This window comes from Camelus ferus, chromosome 15 (assembly GCF_009834535.1).
Source record: "Camelus ferus isolate YT-003-E chromosome 15, BCGSAC_Cfer_1.0, whole genome shotgun sequence".
Classification (NCBI taxonomy): Eukaryota; Metazoa; Chordata; class Mammalia; order Artiodactyla; family Camelidae; genus Camelus; species Camelus ferus.
Genome location: NC_045710.1, coordinates 40732770 through 40755961, shown reverse-complemented (window position 1 = coordinate 40755961; position 23192 = coordinate 40732770). Strand labels below are relative to the sequence as shown.

The 23192-nt window shown below is 40.8% G+C and overlaps 1 protein-coding gene across 1 annotated transcript in view; it reads right to left on the bottom strand.

Moving 5' to 3' along the window:
• The window catches only part of CCDC85A (coiled-coil domain containing 85A), a 172492-nt gene that overhangs the window by 37590 nt on the left and 111710 nt on the right, over positions 1-23192 (bottom strand). Inside the window, 1 exon segment of the mRNA XM_006195912.3 lies at positions 688-764. Within this exon segment, the coding sequence (XP_006195974.2) occupies positions 688-764 (77 nt within the window).

Below are 23192 nucleotides of genomic sequence, written 5' to 3'. Positions count from 1 at the left end.
TAAAGGAAACCAACCTAGAATCAGATTTGTTCAACTCCTCAACAAAATTCTTCCCAAGAACCACTACCTCAACCAGCATCATTTTCACCAAGACATCAGCCCACGGAAAAAGGTTTTCAAGTAAAATATATGGTAAGGCATTAAACCCCAGAAAAAGTGCCACTTTACGTTCATCACAGAAAAGAAATTAAGCCCCAAAGTAAAAACTGTCAATTACGGTCATTGCTTTGTTGCACTGAAAGAGTTCAATTATGTCACAAAGAATCTTAGAAAGTACTAATTTAATTAAAATATGAAATCTGCAAACTACCTGCAGCTTTCCCTAGCTCATAAATTAGCAGATTTTCCATTTAAATAAGAGTCTCTTCTCTATATTCCCCAACAACACGCATGATGGATGTGAGCAGCACCATCGAAGCACTTTCTACTGCTCTTCATTTTCTCTCTTTTTCCTTCTAAAATGATTTTACGTTCCCATTTTAGACATCTGTACCCTTTAGTATCATGCACAAGAATCTGGATAATACGATGGTCATTATGGAAAGTAATCACTCCACATTGATGAATGGCTACTGACAAAATGACTTGTATCATTTAAGAGAAAGTGCAATTGAGACTTTAAATTCCAAATAAAATGCTGCAACTCAAATGACACTGACTAGCTCTGAGCTTCTGGAAGTCACCCACCTGGGGCAGCATGCGATTTTCTTCCTCCAGCTGTCTTACTCTTGCCTCCAGCTGCCTAACATAGGACAAGGTTGATTCTAAAATTAAAAAGAAAGAACTCACATTATACACACAGGTCTTGTTTGGTACACTATCAGGACATTTCTGGTTCAATTCATTCAAATCAGGTACTGACTACTTAGACTGTTATTTAGAAAATAAAATTTCTCCCCAGAAAAACAGCAAAAGCCATTAAAACTATAAGCAGTTTGAACAATTGCACAATGTTAAGGAAAAGCAGAGAAATATATAGGTATTGAAATAGCAGCCGTCTGCCCACCATGCAGCCTTCAGAACATGAGACACCTTGCAGACAGTTATTCCTCTTTACTTCTTATTTTGTGCATTTTGAGCTTTCCCACACATAAGACTTTTTGTAATATTCATTGTAACCAAGATAAATTAACAGGGCATATTAAAAATTATAAAATAAGAAACTATTTCAAATATCCAGCTCCCTTCATTTTCCCAATAGATGTTTCAAGTCTTAAGAGCAACATTTTGTTCTTCTCACACACAAATCTATCGATACTGTGGACTATCACCTAGAAGCCAGCTACAAAGAGGCTGAATAAGGAGAGGCTGAAGTTTGCCTTTGATTTTGGCTGAGCACGACAGAGACCCAAGTTCTTCCCAAACAGGTAGCTAAACCAGGGGCAGACTTGAAATCCATTGTTTTCATTTCTTCGCAAGCACAGGTATGTACTGAAAGCTCGGAATCCGCATCATGCTTAGCGTCTGTTCTGTTCTGTAAATTTTCTAGCTTTACGTTATGAAAGGGTTCACGTGCAGACCAAAATGGAGTTTCATTTTTGAGGAGCCATGTGACAGGAACTCTTCATAAAATGGAAAATATTCAAGTGCACAGCATCATATTGCAATATAGTCACAATTCATTACCCAAGAACAAACTTATTTCAGGGCTAGTGAAAGGTACACGACCAAAGAATCCCTCCAGAGTGTAATTCCACAGTTAATGTTAAAGCAGCAGAGCCTCCTCAGTGCACACTTTTCAGCCTCAAAGACACAAAAGAGCAAGAGACAAGGCCAGGACGGTAGTGCACTTGAGGGGTAGGTGTTTAGAGCCACTAATAACCTGAAGTCAGGATGGACATGTCTGTGAATTAATATGAAATTCGCCATGGACAGACAGTACTTTATCATTTTACATGGGAATTGGTTATACGAACCCAATTCCATTTTGTGACCTTCAAAGCAATATGACAACATTTTATTTTCTTAACGTACATAAGAATTTCAGTCCTTAATTCACAAATACAGCAAGCTCATCCCTGACCACTTTATAGCACGCCTATTTTCACAAATGTTGGCAGAAAGTCCCATCATTAACATTATATAACCGTCCACTGATCTCACACCAGTGGAAATGGCTTGCCTTGAGCATTCCTCAACAAGATAGAAACACAAGGTAAAGGAAACTGAAGACATTTGCAAGAAATATGCTCTCATTTTTTTTAGCTCGATGAAATGTTAAGTATTTGCTTTATAGACTCTTCAAAACGGAAAAAAACAAGTATCGGCATAAATGAATAACAAATTTATTGATTTCATGAGTCTGCTTTACTTGAGCAAATGAATAAGTGATTTGCTGATCATCAAAATGCAAATGTAGATTGCCTGATTTACAGTTTTGCAAGCCTCCCCCCCCCCCACTCTAAAAACACAACCACTTGATAAGGGCCATTCAAGTAAAAAGTTGCTCAGAAATATCCTATGTAAACCATAAATACAATTCTTTTCTCCTTTGTTCACAATTTACACCTTTCTTATTGTCCCTTTACTGCACTATCCCTAAGGCTGTCATACTTAAAGCAGCTGAAATGACTCTAGACAGAGTGATTCAGGTGACACTTGAAAAATGCCACTGAATGGATTTTAATTCAGTAACTATCTTCAGTCACTTTAATCTATTTCCCTTCTTTAAATCTTTGCAGTTTACATATTCGATGGTTTCATTAAGTTTCTGCTTAGATTATGAAAGTCACATCATGCCAGTTCAAAAAAAGGGGCTAAATTCCTGAATTTGGAAAACATTCCTTAACTCCAATTTTTATAGTCAAGTTACAACAGATGAAGTCCAAATCTTTGTTCCAAAGCATCTGCTGCAAATATGGGCAGGGACAGGACATGATAGGGAATATCTTTAGGCAGGTAAAGTAATAAAACATGTTATCTCTACAGTAAAGGCAAAGCTAAGGAGAGTTCTGAGTTCACTCATCCCACATCCCACATCCCACAAATATTTATTGTGTCACTGACCTGTGTCAGGCACTATGCTAGGTTTGGGGTGAAGAGAAGGCCAGTTGTTGCACGTCAAATTCCTCAGCATACAAATTCCTTTTTAGGATTACATGCCCAAGTGCTATGTTCCAGAAGGTCCTGGTGTTCCAGGCTCAGCCTCTGTTGCAATTATTACTTAACAATGAACGGATACGATGAGTGAAAAAACTCCTTTGTGTGTGGGGAGAGGGGGACGGGAGTGAGGGGACAGGAAGAATAGCTAATCTACATGAATAAATAAGAAAATTCATGCTGTTAGTTGTTTTATTCATCAAGAAACTGATAATATGCTCCTTTTATATGGGAGTGGAGCAGGTAAACTTTTTTCTGGAATATACTACAAGATCATCACTGGGTCCCCAAGTCCTTATTAGGACGAGCCACTGAGGACACTATCCAATCCTTTGATTTTGACATGAGAGAAAAATAAATACTTGTTTTGTTAAGCCCTTAGGATTTCAAGGTTTATTTGTTATTTCATCATAGGCTAGGCAAGCCTGACTACTAGTATATGACCAATAATGGGACAGAAAATATGTAAATATTTAAAAATAAAATGTAACAGAGTAAAATGCAGGGAACTCCATCCTTTAAAAAATACATCACGATGCACATCCCAGTCGTAGCTGATCATGAGAAAAAATGATAAAATCTTGTGTGTGAGAAAAGGAGACTCTTGTGTGCTGGAATATATTTGACCACATCTGCTACAGTCCCTTGCCCAAGCTGCTTCTTCCTTTCCTTCCTTACTCAAGGAACTTCCAGAGTGGCGTCAACTGTAAGATAAGCTGGTCTTCCATTACACCCCGGGAATGTGGAGTACAGCTGCACTCCCAAGGGAAGCGTGGAACAAAAATTGGCATTTTCACTGTAAAGTGATACATCCATGCATGCACACACAGACACACATACACACACAACTGCATTAGGATGTGCTAAGATTTGACTTGATCATTACTTTTATACCAGTGGCTGACAGCTGTTAAAGCAGATTTCAGGATGTCATCTTGGCTTCCAGAACTCTGAGAATGAGGCTCCGAAAGAGCATCAAGGCTTTCCCTACCCCGAAAAACAGCCAAATACTATGCTATACTCTACACAGAGATACAATATATTAAAGAAGGATCCTGTCTCCAAGAAGTATGTAGCCAGTTGAGGGGAGATAAGAAGGAAAAAATAAAGCAAGCAATAAGGTAATATGAAATTCAGGGCTACATCATGTGAAACAGGAAGACAGAAAGATCAATATTAACTGGAGTTCTTCTGAAGGAGAAACATGACTTAATGGATCAACAGAAGCTTAACAGATCAGAGAGATGCCAGTGGAGCCACGGATGGACAAGGGCCAGAAGCCAAGAATGATCCTGTTGTAAACAGGGAAGAGAGAATGAATTCATACGAAGGAAGAGAAGGGGACATACTAGGGGGCAGAAGGAGGGAAGGCCAAGTTGCGTCCCACAGTTACAATCTGAAAAGCCAATGTCAAATCAGCAAAGTGATTTGCTTTTAACTTCCTCCCAAGGGTATTTTATTTCTCTTTCCACCCTGGGAAACTTATGGACTTCAACACATTAGAAAAGCCACGTTAAGCAAACAGTACCAATGTGAAAATCCAACGACATTCTCAAGATATTCTTTGGGCAAATCTCGGGTATATTTTCAAAGCAGAAATCATTTCTCTCTCTCACTTTTCTTTGAACTGACATGTAAAAGTTCACAGTACTTCTTGCAATAAAACAAGTATAAGAAACAGTCTAAAGAATTCCACTAACACACATCTTCTAATTGATTCCAATTTTAGAACTGGCACGTACCTTAAAGATTCCCTAATTCAATGTGTCACTGATCCTGACTCACTTGGCAGATGAGAGAATAAAGCCCAGAAAGTAGTGACCTTGGCCTCCAACACGGGATTAGTTACCTACATTCAAAAGATTTTGTTTCATTGCTGGGGCCTCACCGTCATTCCCATCTTAGATCTTCTCATAACTGAGATGGCAAGCTTCTTCCATAGATAGTTAAATTCTAAGTTCTTCCTGATTTTAGATATTCTGGGTGGACTTTTACCTTTAACGTAACTTGATACTCTCCTTGGACAATATCCTGGACTTGATTTCACTTCAGTTTGCCTCAAATGCATTCAATCACAGAAAGTAGCTCGAGTTTTTTCTCTGCCAGTTTGAAAATACTCTGGTCAAAATATTAAACCCCCTAATTTCCCCTTGGTTTCTAAAGCAGTGTTTCTCTCCCTAGGGAAACACCCATCTTTGAAACCAGCCATGAATTACTCTGATTAACGTACATAAGAGGTTTACTGTTGGTATCTGCGACTGTCTCAGGTTTGTCAAGTTTCTGAGTGGTTTTGATTAGATGAAGTGCCGTCTGGCCTTCAAAATTTCAGGGTGGAAAAGAAAGTCTGGTAATGGTCCCTTCGAAGACAAATTACAGCATCTGGGACGGTATTCAGGAGGAAAATCATCTGGAAGACTACTGCTGCTGTGGGTTTAGAGATGTTAGCTTTTCTGTGGCTGAGTTAGTCTCCCTCTGCCAGAGCCAGTCCAATTGCCATGTGATTTCCGGTCTGGAGGCTGTATCTTCAATAAACCCCCAACTCTAAAGACACTGCTTGGATTAGTTCCAAATTAATCCCACTATCCACAGGCTTTTCACATTCCTAAGGAAATGACTTCAGAACTATATATTTTACAAATTATTACTGTTCTAAAAGTGTTTCTCTCTCTTCCTCAGGCAAGCAAAGTTCAGTCTCCTACTCAGAATTCTATTAGCTCCAGAAGTATAAGTGATTATATTTCTCACTATAATTTGATTTTTTTCTTATTAAAAAAAAAACTTCTTGGAATCAGCATTTTCAGATTTGCCTGGATATTTAACTCAGACTGCTTTACTGGCAGAGAGATAGGATTTTTTATTTTTAATAGGAGCTTTAATTGTCCTCAATAGGTAAAAAAAAGACATCAAGTCTCGCTCTCGTCCATCATCTATGAAGCTAATTCTACTCTGGTCAGACCCTTCTCTCTGTGGCAACCTGCAAGAAATATGAGCTAGTTACTTCTATCCCCATTCCTCCCATGTAGAAACCTATTACAGTTACTCACTGGCCCCAACTTCTCTTAGCTCTGGGTCTCTGCCCACACCTTCCCCTGCCAAATAATCATTCTACACTGCCTGTCCTTCCTCCTTCCTCCTCTATGCAGGCTGTGAAAAAGAGCTTTCTCATAATGAGAATATCCAGAGATTGGAATATACTGCTTCATATGATAATGTGATTCAAGTTACTGGAAATGTTTCGAGAAAGCTCAAGGAGATGCTATAAAGATTTCTACCTGTGTGTGCTGTGGGGCTGGTCCCTTTAACTCTCAAGTTCAGTAATTCCACAACTTTGAATTCTTCTCACTCCATGAATCCCTTTCAGTTTTCCTTCTTTTCAACTAACTCATTAGCCAAAAACTCGTATGTTGAGTGCCTTGCGGTTTTTCTTTACCTGCTTTCTGAAATGTTATTTATTTTCCTGTTTTCATTTTTCGCCCAAATATGCTACATGAAAATATTCCCTGAAGCCATACACAGTGACGGTTGGTGTTCCCTGCAGGGGTTTAGTACATACTTGTGAATTTTCTGTCCTATCAAGACATCTTCGCCCAGCAGTGATAATCTGCCGCGTGCCAGGCGCTGTTCAGATACCAGCAGAACTGCGGCAAGCGAGAGCGATAAGGTCTGCGCGTTTGCGGAGCTCACATTCCAGTGGGGAAGACTGACGACGAAAAGCAAATGCAATCTTTGGTGAAGGTGACACAGGCAATAAACGCAACAAAACTGAGTGCTCGCAGCAAGAGATGAGCAGAAGTACAGCTACATGGGAGAGCCTGGCCTAGGAAGGGCTCTCTCAGGACTACGACCTGCAGAGAAGCCAACTGCGCAGAGAGCGTGGATAAAGGGGGGTGCGCGGGCCCTGGCTGGGAAGTGGGAGGGGAGACAGCAGCTTGAAACAGGGATCTGTTCATCTTGTCACCTTCCTCCACTGCTTACATTTTTAAAAACCGTGTTCTCTCTTTGGCTGTTTCACTTAGACCTGGACTCCAACCCTCTGACTTTTAGGTTTTCCTTGGGACAGAAACCTTAGCATTACATTTGGCTCCTCTCTCTCACACACCCCGCTTCCCCACCGCTGGGAAATTCTGTTGACCTTGCCTCCAAAATGTCCTGAAAATCCAACTTCCCGCTAGTCTCCTACAGGTGTCCCCACTTCCATCCTTGCCTCCTCTCCCAGGTCTACTATCATTCAAAGTCTATTTGCGTTTCTTTCTAAAACGCCGTCATCTCCAAAACCTGCAGCTCACCATTTTGCTCCATAAAAAAAATCAAAGCCCTTCAAAAGTCCAGCAGGGCCCCACATGATCTGGGCACCTGGCCCTCTCTGCCCTCATGACATCACACCCCGGCTCCAGCCATAAGGCCTCCCTTTCTGTTCCTGGACACCCTGGCATTCACTTGCTTTAGTTGTCCACACTTTCTGGACTGTTCTTCCTCCAGGGAGCTGCTTGGCTAATTTCTTCACCTCCTATAAGTTTCTATTCAGATCTCAGTCTCTCAAGGAAACTTACCAAGCCAACTTCATTTAATCCTGCAGACTGTCCCCACCTCCATCCCACATTCTCCTGATCTCCTGTAGGTGGCTGTACTTTATTTTTCTCCAAAATACTTTATCACCTTCTATCATATAAATTAGCTTGTTCATATGTTTATCATATAAGACCTGCCTCTCCCCATCATGTCAACTCCACAGGCAGGGATCTTTGTCTGCTGTGTTGAATGATGGACTCCAAGTACCTAGAATAGTGTCTGGCACAACAGAAATTTATTGAATGAGTCGATCAACCAGTTATGCAGATAGTGCCCTGAAAGGAAATTGTTTCATCGCACAGGTGGACACTCTTCAGTCACTTCGGGTGAGACTGTATTTGAATGAAGCCTAACATCAATTCTGTTGTGCCATTTCAAAAACATTATATAGAACATTAAACTTTGGATAGAAACATCGGGGAGGTTCTCACATTATGTCAGATCTAATCATTGGTGGGTAATTTCCATAAGAAAATCTGAAATGTGCTTTCACCAGGCTCAAAAAAATGTGTGTGTGTGTATGTGTATGTGTCGGGGGGAATGGGGAGGACGGGTGGGGGAGAGGAGAAAGGAAGGAGAGGAAGAGAGTAGAAGAACAGATTAAAAAAAAAAGGGAGAGAGAGAGACCTAACAGTTATGGGAAATGTACAAAATAGGAGTCATTTCTGCTACTGATACCTTAGAACACAATATAAATGCCTTCAGCTGGGAATCTGCTTAAAATAATAAGGGTCCCCTTTTTGTTTAGAAATAACCACTGGGCAGAATTTAAACTTCACCTGTGAGGGAGGGGTGTGCTGAGGGTGAGGGCACAGGAGCAAGCTTAGTTGTGGGGCACTGGGCAGGTGTCAGCTAGGCCCCGAGTGAGGGGCTTTGAGCTGTCAGAGAGCAGCCTGAGGAGGGCAGAGAGCAGCCGTCCGTGTCCAGACAGGGTATGTTTCTTTGTGAAGAGAGAAACCTGTCAGTGCAAAGGAAGAGAACACAGAGCAATGTGCTGTCCTGTTTATTTTAATTAGAACGAAGGCTGCAAATACTGCATTGTCTTCCAAGAATGCTGTGACAGAAAAAAACCACGAGGGCCATCCTGCCGGTGCCATGCAAGTGTTATGTTTTTGGAAATAGTCCAGATTTTGTTTCGCTATTTTATTCACTATTGTTGTTATTATTTACCCACTTGTTTTTCTATAAAAGGGTAAATAGTTAAATGGATATTGAAATCCAATGATTTGCATATAAACCAATTTAGAAAACATAAAAAAAAAATCAGAGTCTATGTCCTAACTTTGTTTCAGAAAATAATTACCAAAAATTTGTTCAAGTTTCTGCTCTTCCCAGATGAGAGTGTTTTTACAACGGGAGAGAACGGCATTTTGTTGCATGTTTGCTACCATCCACCTGCACCTATTCCTTGGGAACTGGTGCCTGCTTGTTTCAGCTTCCACTTCTCCCTGCGAGCTAGAGGCTCCACGCAGCAAGGCCTCGCCGAATAGTTATTTTCCGGGCTGTGCTGTGACTAGTACAGCGCTCTGCGCTAGGAGGTGTTTGATAACTTTGTGTTGAAGGAATGAAGCGATGTCCTTCTCCTTCCGTTCCCAACTGCTTTGGTGGCTACTCCAAATTTGGTGCTCTCAGAACAGTCTGAAGCAGTTAACTTAAAATGCATTCAGATGTCCATCCAAAAAAATCTTACAATAACAAGCAATCTAAACTGAAGTCTGGCTTAGACGAAGTTTTTGTGCCATAAAATTGCCTTCACTTTGACTATCTCCTGGGGAAGTATCAGCCCTACAAAGGAGACAAGGGTCAGCAGCACTGAACTGGGCTAAAGGACTGGGGACTCTACGGAAAATATTGCAAATGCTCAAGAGCTGTTTAGCATGGGTACTATTATAACAGCTATTCAGGGTTAAAACGTGTCTTACTTTCCACAGTTGTGTTGCTGCTGCTGCTGCTGTCCCGGAGAAAATCACTGCCTTCCCCCAAAGCCAGAGGATAAAAATCGATGTCATTCTAAGGAACGCGACAATCTCCCTCAGTGTACGCGGCCCCCTTGTAAGAGGGTCTTGTCAGTATTGTCAATGAATGCACAAGGAAGTAAATCTGCCAAAAACAAATTTTCAAAAGACAGTAAGCCTATGCAAATGTTATTTTCTCTAAGGATAATTATTCTGACTTTTAATGTATATTGAGATGCTTTTAAAAGCCTGTATACAATTGCTTTTTCACTGTCATACTTTTCGGCAAAATGATTTATCACATTAGACAGCAAAGCATCACTCATTTGGATTCCATCAAATGGGAATTCATAAAAATTTTGTTTAATTCAGCCTATATACACTCTCTGCACTGGCTACAAAATAAGCACTGGCAAAACAAAGTCATAGTATAACAATTAAGGAATAGTTGCCTTACATAAGAAAAGCAAAGTTTTCACAATGTTTTAGCGTTACTTATCCACACACAAAGTGATCTGAATCGATGATGGATGAATCAAGGTAGATAATGGATAGATATAGTTAGCTTAGATAAAATTGGAAAGACCACATACTGTGGAAATTTTTTTTTTTGGTCAGCTATTTTGGTATGTATTAACAAGCACTTTGTAATCAGTCAGTTAACATCCATTCATTGAGCATTTACTGGACGCTAGACACTCTTTCAGGTGCTATAGACACTCCACTGAAAACAAACAAAAAGGGCTCCTGCATTCAAGGAACACTCTAGTACAGAAGACGGACAGACAGACAGACATGCAGACACAGACACCTAAATAAGTACACTGCTCCCCTGTCCACCCTCTCCTACTTTAGGTTAGATCTAGGTCATCAGAGAAAAGCTGGGGCATCCAAGTTGAAACCTGAAGGTAAAGATGCTGGGAATGAACTTTCCAATTGGCAAGAATACAACCTATAAAGTTCCCAAGATGGGAAGGAGCCAGAGGCACTCAAAGAAAAGAAAGAGGGTGCAGTGCCCAAGCGGAAGTGAGGAAGGTGAGGGGAGATCAAGTTGAGGCAGCAGAGAGACAAGACCCGCAGAGTCAGTGAGCCAGTGTCAGGAGCTGGGACTTCGTACTGTTTGGAGCAGGCAGCCACTGGGGAAGGCGGGATTGGGACATTACAGAGGTGTCAACTGATTTATACTTCAGAATGATCATCCTGGCTGCTCTGTGGAAGACAGAGAAAAACAGAGTGAGAGTGAAGTTGGGGGATCACTGAGCCTCTTCAGGAGATGCACTGATCACTGTGGGTTATAAATGAGTGGCCGCATTGAACAAGCCTCCAGGCGAACAGACTACAAAGCACAGGTATAGAACAAATGTGAGGTCTTATGAAAAAAATGGAATCAAAGATAATGGCTCCATTTCTGGCATGGGCAACGAGGGGCTGGTGAGACGGCTTGGAGATGGAGCAGGAGTAGGGTTTGAAATCAAGAATTCTACTTTCTTCAAGTTAGGCTTAATACTTCTACTGAACATCTAAGGTAAGATCCAGAGTGGGCAGTTAAAGATACGAGTCTGCAGCTCAGACAAGAGATTTGGGGTTTCAGCTTAAATGTGAAAGTCAATAGCAAAGACCTGTTGGAGAAGGGTCTGAACAGAGAAGCCTGGTAGAGCGGGAAGAGCCACATGGCAGACACCCAGCCAAACCCCCTTCTCCGCAGCCCTGAGCCTCAGGAAGCAGAGCGAGCACCCGGCCTCCCGCTTAGACACAGGCACAGAGCGCATGTATCTTCCTCTTGCGTACACTTTAAAGAGATATCTTTCCCCCCCTTTATTCTCACCTGTGTTTCATTCCAAAATCCAAGCCTCCTGCTTTGTTTCTCTCCTGCTGCCCCCTTACAGCATGCCTCTTTCTTCTTCTCTTGGGACCCCTTGCCCTCCCAGTCATTTTGGAAGAAGTGAGTAGAGCACAGTGGCTAAGAGCTGGCTCTGTGGGTTTTGGTTTTCACTGAACATAAATACGGAAGTAGATGCTCTTGAAGACTCTTTAAGACCCACAGTTCCTGGGTTACAATCATCATGCATTTGACTATAACCCATGTTAGTGGTTTAATCGTTAAAGTCAGCTAAGATTTCTAATGGTATATGTATGTTATGCTGCTATTCTTTCATTTATTCATTAAACAAACATTTATAGAGTATCAACCATGCTCAAGGCCTTGGGGAAGCAGAGAGTATCTAAGACAATGTTGTAATGTTCTGAGAAAGGAGATAAAGCACCCTCATGTGATAGATGCATCCCAGTTCTGAAGATGGCAGTGAAACGGGTTTAAGTGAGGCTTATTTACATTTAAAAACCCTATTCTTTAAGAACACCTGCCCTTACAGGTTTCTCTCCTCAACCATGTTCTTAAAAACTCCTTCCACTCAGAAAGTTACCAGGTTAGGAAGAAAAAAAAAAAAAAACTTTTATGTCAGTATAAAGGAATATTAGTTGCTGTCATTGTTGAGAACAAGTTACTGGATGTTTGCCAAAACAAGGAGCCAAAAAACTATAAAAGCACTACTTAATCTAAGCATTTTATTTGACAATGGTATTCTAACTAAACTTAAGATATCAAGGGTTTTTTTTTTTTTCCTGCCATTGGTAAAACTTTAATGGGAAATAAATCCCAAAAGTCCTATTAAATACAGCCAACACAGGGCACTTGAGATGTGATTATTGCTTTTCATGCCCTTTGATTTTAGAGACATTTTACAATAGTGCAGTCAGGAGGGCAAGTTCTGGCTAGGAAAAGTCCTGCTGACCGCCAGGTCCTTTTGGGCTCTTCTGCATTCCTAAGGATTCGATCATTTTGCCTTCCCTCAACAGTTACTAGGCAACAACAGATGAATCAATTTGGTCAGGCAAGTGTACCGGATGACACACTTAACAGCTAATAACCTTAACTTGATTTATCATGTATCAAGAATTTTGCTAAAAAGGCATTTTTCACATGCATTAATGCATTTAATCCTCACTGTGAAACTAAAAAGTGGGTATAATTATTCCCATCTTAGAAATAAAAGATTGAGGCTTAGAGATGTTGAGAAACTCCTCAAAGTCACGAAGCTAGACGAGTGCAATTCTGGACCTCAAAGCCCACCCCACATTGCTGGAGAACACAGACCTTGTGGAGAAACAGAGTGAAGGCCAAATTAAGCAACTGTCAAAGAATCTGATCAGCACCGATGAAGTCTGATTGATCTTGTCTCTTCCTCATCATTACACTTGAACACTCTACCCTCACTCAATGGATGCATCTGTTGAAAGAATGAAAACTGTGTTTTCCTTAAGATACAAAAAAGCACATCATCCCTTTAGTTCACACAGTGGTGCTTTCAAGTAAGCAAGAGTCAGCCAAAGTGAAGACGGCAGGTTTCACACTCCACAGCTACCAAACTATCCTAAGCCAAGTGCCTGGATCTGCTAAGTCATTGGTGGGCTTAATAAATACTGATGCCATTCACAATGCAATCTTTGGGAAATTTCACAAACTTCTTACAACTCAAGTCTCAGAAACCTACAGGCTTAGAAGAAAATGTTGGACAAAGGCAAAGAGCAGTTTCTTCTGACTTGTTGATGTCTAATCTTAATTGTTTTCAAAGCAGCTGCTTTCCTGGATTCTCTTCTGAACAGCTGGGGAACTCCATGAAATGACCACTCTGCTTAATTTAATGTCACAGCAATCTATGCTGTTAAGATTCTTCCTGGTGATGACAAAAGAGAACTTGATGTATATCACCTAATGGAAGTAATCACAGGCATTTGGACAGAAGCTGATTATTCCTCCAAAGCAAGTATCTCGATGCACTATTTTTAAAGTAATCATCCCTGGCCACAAAATTGTATACACACTGAAGGAATATTTCAATACTTAATGATACATGAGAGTAAGACGTAGGTACAGTGAACTTCTACACCTAAAATAACTGTAATTTTCAAACAGTGGTCTTTTAAGCTCCATACAGCCTGAAATTACACACACAACAATAAAAACGGTATTTTGTATTCACTTAGGCCATACAATGAATCTATTAAATTCTGTTTACTCTAATTTTCACATTGATTATGTATTACCCTAGAAATGTTATGTGCTGGATTATAAAATGGCATTCTTAAATCAATGATTGTTATTCACCCTCACAAAATGCAGGAGTGCTCCTTTAACTTTCAAAGCAGATGGAATTGAAAATCTTTGAGTTTTCACTTGTGTTACCTCCTGTCAGTGCAGTCCCTATTTAGGGAAAACCTTAAATTATACATTAAAAAAATTTATAAATCAAAAAGTAAAAGAAGGAATAAAACGGACAGTGAAATCCTAAAATAAACTGTAAACTCCACATTCCTTAGGGAAGGGACTATGCTTTTATTCATCTTTATAACCCAAGTCTGGCATTGATATTTAACCCCAAATACTTGCTGAAATAAGGTGCATGCCTCTTCAACATAAAAAATGACCTTTGAGTATTTTAAGAATTAAAAATGTCTCTATAAAGTCTAAGTCTATGAGAGCTGAAGGAGAATGCAAGCCGTTGACTTTAAGGAAGAAATATCAGTGACTAAAAGAAGTAGATGTGCAAATAAGATCACAATAAAAAATTCCCCTTTGGAACACACTGAGATAAATAAAAAGTCTACCTGGTCTCACATGGCTTGAGTGAGGCATTTTAATTAAAAATAATAATAATTAAATGATGTTTTTACACCCTTGGGAAAATTTAATTCTAAAAAGATATCTCAGAGCATGCTGGGTGGAGGCAGGCTGGTCAAAGAGTTATCCCTTGCCTGCATATTCCTTCAGTTAATAATTAACATTCTATTCCTGCTCCTCTAGGAGAACACAGTTATGGGGGGAGTAGCAGGGGGGACCATCATTGTATAAAGAGAATTATGAGTCTATTTTCTCCCTGAGAATAAATAAAGCTATGCAAGGATTTAAAATAATGCAAGAAAGGGGAGGGTCTGCTAACACAACTGCTTATAAACACATCCTTCTCCCCTCTGGGGACAATTCAGCTTTCTGCCCTTGGCACCAACAGCCCAACTGGGGCTCCTGTTTGAGGCTACTGGCTTCGCAGATTTACTGAGAAAGGGTTTCTTAAATTATCACATTAGATCTAGCAGTGGGACAAGATGAATTGTTTTGAATTGGCAGTCTGTCCTTAAGATGTACGCGGGAACATTAAGGTGGAATAAAACAATAGGCCCATAATGGGCCCATGTAAATTCAAATCCATAGAAAATGCTGGACGCCTCTTACATTTACAAATGTATATACCCTTCCATAATGACCACTTCAATGAGCTGGTTTATGAAGAGATTAATCTTCTGAGTCTAAAGAGAAACTCACTTGAAATTTATTTTCTTATTGCTGTCTATGCAGGGGTGCCTGAGAAGTCAATCTACCATCAAGAGACCCTGACTTCCCTCAGCCTATCCGTGCTCTCAAGCTAAGAAGCTAGCTCCTAATATACGTGAAGAAAAATGAATTACTTGGAAGGAGTGCACATACTTCCAAAGATAGCGTTCAATTCTGTGTAAATAAGATTTAATCAGCTTTTTTAAAAAACATAGAGGCCTAGAAAAATACTTGCTTTGTGATCACCACCATCACTACATACTTGATACACATGCAGGAAGAAAAAAGTTTTTAGAAGCTTAGCCAAGTCTTCCACATCAGAACAGACAAGATTCTACCCTAGGATGGGAGCACCACATGGAACTTTCTCATACCCACAGAATCAGGAACTGCCTCTTACTGTCTTCTGCTCATTCTGACCTCAAGAGCAAGCAGATGGTACAGCAGTTCCAAAGTTAACTTCAAAGCAGCATCTCCCAGGAGCTCTAACCCAGACTCCTCGACAGTGGGAGGACTCGACCTCTGTTTCTTAAACTTTGAGAAGCTAAGTTCTGTCTTCCGTTCTGTCACTCAGTACCTGGGGTCTACACTCACTGTCCAGTCGCTTTATGTGTTGGGTCCAGTGACGTTCCTAACCAATTTCCAGGACATTTCACAAGGTCCTGGTCTTTGGCACTTAAGTCTTCTGCACGTTTATTGTTTCTTAATTTTTTATGCTGTCTTTTCCAAATATTTTATTCCACTTGCATCAGCACCTGAAAATATGCAATCTTTGCTTATTTCAAAAATATTTATGAAGAGTTTAATGTGGTCTTTTAAAAATTTGTCTGGCTCTTAAAAGTTACTCTTAAAGATTTTTAACTTTAAGCTTTTAATTTATGCTACTGTATTATATATTTTTAGGCATTATTTTTACAGTAAATGGAGCATGTTGGATCCAAGGTCTTAAGACATTCCTTCTTGGACAAAGGATTGTGGTCTTGGGGCTACAAGAGTTCGCCTGACTCTGCCCAACCTGCAGGGCTCTTGCAAAGCTGCACACTTTGGATGCTTTTAATCTGCTCTGACAATCAAGATTCTAGTCTCAGCTCCTGGGCCCAGACTTAGGCTCCAAATCCAATGTCAGACTGGGGAGTGGAACACTGCCTCTTTAAGGAAAACAAAGACCAGGTGGGAAGGCAGGTACTAGACCTTTCAAGGACACACCTTAGGAAAAAAGCTCAGGCCCAGAGATGTCTGGGACTGCCCTGTGCCTGACTTCCTGGCCCAGGCATCTCTCCTACTCATTGGCTTCTAGTAACTTTAACTGGAAATCTTCTAGACAGTTCTAACCTTTATCTGGCCCCACTGTCTGTGCAACAGTTCGTTTAGGCCACTGTAAGCACCAGCCTCCTGAAAACATTCGTCTGGGATCTGGCGGAGACCAGCAGTAAAGAGCATGGAGCCAGACTGCCCGAGTTTGAATACTGACCCTACCACTTCCTCTGTGGCTTTGAGCAAGATATCAAACTCCTGTGTCTCAAGTTTCCTCATTTGCAAAGTGGATTAATAACCATCTCCTACCATGAGGTAGGTACACAGTAAGTTACTATGTGTGAGGCACCTCAGACAGTGCCCGGCACACAGCAAGCTCTAGCTGTTATTATTGCCTGCCTCCCCCCTTCTAGTGCTAAGTGTGGTTTTGAGACCACCACCACCAGCCTGTGTTTCTGGTGTTCTGCAGGGGAGGAGACTGCGTGCTCTGCCCTCCTTCTTTGGTGCTGTGATAGTGGACAGGGCTGTGCTCCATCTGTGCAGTTTTCCGTGGTCATGTGCACATGCAGTGCCCATGGTCTTCAGCCTAGCTTGATGGGCTGCTCTGTCTCCATCACCCATAGTGACTCTGGTAAGTCACAACTTTCCTTGAGTGCAGCCTGACTACTGCACTGAACCCTGAACAATAGCAAAGAGAGTAAGAAATGAGAGTAAAAACCAGATGAACACAAATGGGGAAGAAGATTCAAAGAAAAAGGGATGCTTGTGTTTGGAAGTAGCACTGACTCAATGACTAAACATGCACACGATTTTTTTGACTGGTCTTAGTGAGCAGTGACCCTCTGGCTGTTAATAAACACCGAATTTAGGCCAAAATGAAGGTCATACATAAAGAACATATTTATTTATTCAACAATTACTTGAATTTTTCAGACACTGATTAATGGAGAACAAGCAATAGATATGAAATAAGAAAATAAATAAAGTCATTTCAAAATATGTTAAGGGTGATAAAGGAATGATTGGATGGTTAGAAAAAGCCTCTCGGAAGAATGGGCATTGAAATTAATAATGAATGAGAGCCAGTCATGGCTAGAGGATGAGCATTCTAGCCAAAAGGGGCAGCATATGCAAAGGCCCTGTGGTAGAGATGAGCAAAGTCATTTTTTAAAAATAGAGAGTACAATTAGAAAGAAGAGTGTTAGGCATCAAGTCTGTATCTGACTCAAACCAGCTTGTGATAAGGTTCATACGATCCCTGCCAGCTCTAGAACTCCATAAATCTCTCTAGGAAGTGATGTATTAATAGGCACAGATAAGGCAGATTCTACTGGCTTTAGCACTTTGGACTGACTATACAAAAATGCCAGAAGAAGGCATCTCAGTAGATGACACGTATAAGCAGTCACCCATTTCCATCACAAGAATAAAGAGGATGAACTGGATTTTAGAAACTCGGTTGTGATCTGGTTAGTCAAAGAAAGAAAAGTGGTCATGAACAATCCCCTATCCTCACCATCCTAAAAGACCACAGGACTGGAGGATGGAGGTGATGTGAATAGACATAGTGGGAATTGGAGATTACACAACAGACCAGCAGATCCATGAATGACCTGGAGTATAAAGAGTTATTTTAAAAAATTTAAACTGCAAAGGTTGTTCAAGAGTATCCGTCAAACTACTCTGTGGGGGCTTTGAAACAAAAACCCTTTTCAAGTCCCTTCTGAAAAACTCATTCCCAATTATGAAGACAACACCAATATTTCAGGTAAAATTTCCTCTTAATGAGGAAGAGGGGACAGATGAACTGAGTTGCCTGGTTAAGTATTTAATTTCCCACTTAGCTTGGCAAGTCAAGATAGACAGCCTCAGTTCACACATTAATATTTATGAAAAATGGCATAATGTTTCATTTGGAAAGAAGATTTGGGGGGAAATACTACATCCAGCAATGCCAGCTCAGACTTTCTGGATGGCTACATGCTGGTGTAGGTGGGCTCCTTAATACAGAAGCTAAACCTCCAATTAATGTGGAATATTTGTTGTGAAAATATCTGTACAGACAAATTGCTCAAATGGATGCCTCGGAAACCATAGCAACTATACATTTTAATTAAAGTTTGCTGCTTGAAAGGAAAATCTTAAATAATTGGTGCCTCCAAGTCTTTGCTGAATTGGCTGAGCTATGGGAAACACAGGCTTTTAATAACAGGAAAAGAAAAATCTTCCACTTTACCATCTTCCATTTACTGTGTGCATCTCTTATAATGTGAGATAGCCTGAGTTAATTCTCCAATACAGGAAGCTAAAATTTGCTCTGTGAACGGAAAGTCCACTTGAACACAAAATAGAAGAAAAATGATAACTTTGGCTTAGGAATGTTTTTCCAGCCACAGATAAGACACACACAAAAGACATTTTAAAAACCTTTTGACAACTACCATTAATACTTTCAATTTATTGAATGCCAGTGACGTCTGTTTATCACAGAAAAGTGACATTTTGCTATTTTGTGAAGAACTGCCTGAAACAGAAGTGGAAATCTTTTAACTATGCACTTATTCAACAAACATTTGTGGGCAGTCAACTGTGTGTCTGTACTGAAAACAAATATGGAATATATTTAACAGGATATTCCCATATACTATGAGCTTTCTGGACACTTTGTTTTATCCTCACAATAGTATCGTTACTATTCAATAATACTAAGATTGTGTTGACCACTGCAAACCAGTTCAAGGCTTCAATAGAAGTAATCAGTCACTTCATCAATTTCTGTCAATAACAACAAAGCCAAAATAAATCTCAGGTAAATCACTGGAGTAATTTATCTATGCAATGAACAGGCGCAAAGGTCCTTTGTATGGGTCCTCGGACCCAATCAAAAGCAGAAATAAAATCCTGAGACTATAAATATATGAAAGAAAAAAATTTAAGCTGGGATCAGATTGGTTTTGCCCCTAATATCCAAGAACAGGTTATAGGAGGGCCATATAATCATTTAAGTGTTCTGGCAAAGATTAATAGTTAAAAGCTATCCAAATCAAATCTGGCGCTGGGGCAGTTCTTCGGATGACTCCAAATGGGAATAGTCAACATTTTATTCCAAATGTATTATCTCCTTAGCTGTCAGCTAATCCAAATCTCTGTCTAAATTCTTTTAAGAAATATGTCTCAGGAACATATTATTATTATTATTATTATTATTATTATTATTATTATTATTATTATTATTATTATTATTATTATTATTATTATTAAAATCCCCTGTCACCACTCTGGCCCCAGGTCTCCCAATACCAAGTCCACCACTGAGCTGACGCCTTCTAGCCGGTCTGAGTTCCCTCCAAGCTGGGGAAGTTCCAACTGCCAACGAAGCTGAGAAGCTGGGATTTGTGATTCTTTCAAGGTGAGGTGGCTGTATTTACACACATTCATTCTCCCATGTCCTACATGCCTACTTGCCACCTCAAAGAGGAAGTTCTCATTATCATCCCCTGGTACAAAACACACTGCCTGGCACACAGCACGGTTTCAAAAGCTTTTTCTTTGAGGAGGTTTGATTTACTTAGGCTTTGCCCATCTAAACACTGTCCCTTTTCTTTGTAAAAATCTACCAATCCCACCGATCTTATAAGAGCTGGCCCCCAAGCCCATCCATTGTCAGCAGAGCCTCCCTTGGCTAAGTTAGCCTGCCACAGTCACTTCCATTTCTGAATTTATACTGTACTTCGCCTTAACTCAGTGAAGTGCTATATAGATGAACACGGGATTCCGCTCTAACGTATCCGGGTGGTGCTTTTACCTCCCCAGTCGTGCAAGCTCCTTGAGGGCAGGCGCTTGGTTGATATCCCACAGTGTCTGGCACAATGTCGGAAGTGTGGTACCGGCTGCATAAATACTTGCTATGTGGGTAAATATTTTCAGTCTTAAAGTCGTTACCATAACTAGATTCAATTGCTTAAAAAATAGTCACTTTTACTTCTACCAGGTTTATTTTATGAAATTCCACATTCCCAAATGGATGCTGGGGAAAAAAAAAGTTATGCAAAATGCAGTCTGATAAAACAATTAGTATTTTTTCCTCCTCTTCATTACAAAATGTTTAAACAGATTGTATTTAAGAAATTACCTCAGCCAGCCCCATGGGAGGTGCGGCAGGTGGGCAGAACTCCAAAAGTTTATTTGTAAATCAGTTGCTGGGAAAGAGGACAGCACGTTCTCAGTGACAGAAAGAATGCCCTAAGTGGAGGGGCGGGGTGTAGTTAGTTTTCCAGAAGTCTGCAGCAGATGAAGCAAACGGGGGCTCTGAGGAAGAGAAGCAGCTCCAGGGAGGCTGACTTGACGCTCAACACCAAGGCTCTGGGAAAGGAAGGAGGAATAATCACAGGCTCCCTCCACACCCCTTCCTCTGTGTGGTGACTGGGAATCAGGGACCAGTGCTCCAGTGCTGGGGGACAGGAAATTCCAAAGAGCACTGAGTAGTGAGTCTTCACTATAACTTTCAAGAGGGAAGAGACAAGGAATACCATGTTAAAGTTCAAGGGAAAGGACCACTTGTGACTACCCAACTGGACAGGCTGTTTGTGCATCAAAGGCCTCATAAACGAAAAGGAGATGTACTTGAGGGTATCCTCAACTGGCAGGCAGCTGGGACACCACTGAGCCCAGTCCTTCTCACACTGTGTGCTTCCAAACTCTAGATTCCCTCACTAAGTTGACAGCTGCTCTGGGGAAAAGACACATCATGGTCAATCAGTTTGAGGACCATGAGGCAAAATAAAAATCAATCACAGGTCACCACTGGCTACTTTAAGAAAATTATGAATATTGTAAATCCTGGCAGTGTTGAAGGAAGATGGACCACATGACACTTCCCAAACTATTTTAACACAGAATGCTTTTCACCATGGACAATACTCTGCAGGTTGTAGGTTGGAAGATGCACGTCAACCCATCCTCTGCATTTTATAGGTGGGGAAACTGAGGCCTAGATAAGCAAAATAGTTTCTGGTGACAGCAGGGTTCATATGTGGAAGAACAGGGACGAGACTGAGAATTTTCATCCTCTGGGTCAGTACTCTTTCTTCCAAGCATCTGCCAGCTTCTCACTCCGGCTCTGACCACTGTTCCATTTTGTTGGGCAGCTGTGCCTCCCCATCCCAAGGCTCTGCCTTCCCCCTCCCTCCGTAGCTAAGTGCCACGCTCATTCACGACTGCCCTTAACTCCTGTCCCTCATCCATTCTACTTAATATCAGATCCAATCTCAACCGCCAGCTCACTTGGATCTCTGCAGATGACATGCTGCCAGAATCCCCACTGCCATGTGGCCGATCACTGGCCAAAACACCCCTTGCTGCCCTTACTGGACCCTTTTAATACTAATTACTGCTTGTGGCCACACCTATTCCTGATACCACCCCCTTGCTCCTCCACAGGCCCAGCCCTGACTACCCAACTAGAACGCCCCCCCATAGCTTCGCTGGGTCCGACCAAAGTCCCTGCCCTCCCTGTGAACACCTAGCACTCACATCCCATCCCTGTTCCTCTGCCAACCAGCTAGCTATTTGTTGCTACAGGCAACATCATGTACCAGAGCCTGTAGGACAACCTTCTGCCACAGCAAGTATCCATGGCAACCAGATGGGGCCAGCAAATAGAATTAAAGTCCATAGATAATTCCCCAAAGTTAGCTTAGCTGATAGATGATTTATCAGAGCAGTGAACATTTGGCAAAACTGAGTATCCTGGGCTCCAAGTCCTCTTTGTTGTATCATGGTCTGCTGGGCAAAGACATGACTTAAAGTGAGAGCCTGGAAAAGAGACGGCTGCTCCAGCCTTGAGTGACCTACAGGGAGAACACTGCCTAGGAGATGAAACAAGTGAGGGCAGGATGCAAATCAGGATATGAGGCCTCCTCATTCCCACTGCAGATTCAACCAAATTTATCGAGGGCCTGTGATGCACCAGGTAATATAAGGAACGTAAAGAAATGTAACACATGAGATTTGCACAGGCTTGTCAGGGAAGTAAAACTGAAATGTTTAAAAATACAAATATGATTTAAATGGCTATTAAGATAAAAATAGAAGACAAAGAATGATCACAAAAGGAGCATGATTAGCTGCCAACCAGACAGTACAAACAGTAATAGCCATGAATGGCCAGGCAATAAGATGACAATTGCTCATCTCTGATCATAATGAAAGACTTTCAGGACACGAAAGGCAGTATCACCATCTGACTCATCCACCCTTCCATCAGATGAGCATGTTAATCCCTAACCCATGTAAGGATTAAGTAAGACGGTGTATATGAAGCATTTTGGGAGCATAAAGCACTCTACAAAATTCATTATCACACTCTTGCATTTTAGGACCAAAATCTAGACTAGCAAATCTATCCTCTTTATAGGACAGCCTGGAAATATTACATCAAATTAGTTTTAGGACTTGTGACTACTGTCAGGTTTTTCACAATTAGAGATGAATGCAATCAGCACATCGTAGGCACTTAAATATCAAACAGATGAATGTTAAAATGAAAGTGCTGCACAGATAGTATTTCCTTTTCACCAAAATCCTTAAAATCCCTTTATAAAATAGACTCTCATAAAGCAAATCATGTTTTCCCACTGAGACTATATAGTAATTGGGTGTTTGTTTCTGACCATGGATTTGGTAGTACAGCTGTCACAAATATGATCTACAATGTCATGAAAGCAAAGATAAAATAATCACACATCTTTATAATTATGTAAAACACTAAAGTTATTCTTCAAACCTTATAACATGGGCATCATGCATGGTACACACTGATCATACAAAGGGCCCAAGCATAATAAACTGTCTCGACATCAAACTACAACCCCATCATATTATAAATTCAAATCCAAGTTACTGTGTTAACTATAATAAATATGTAATTA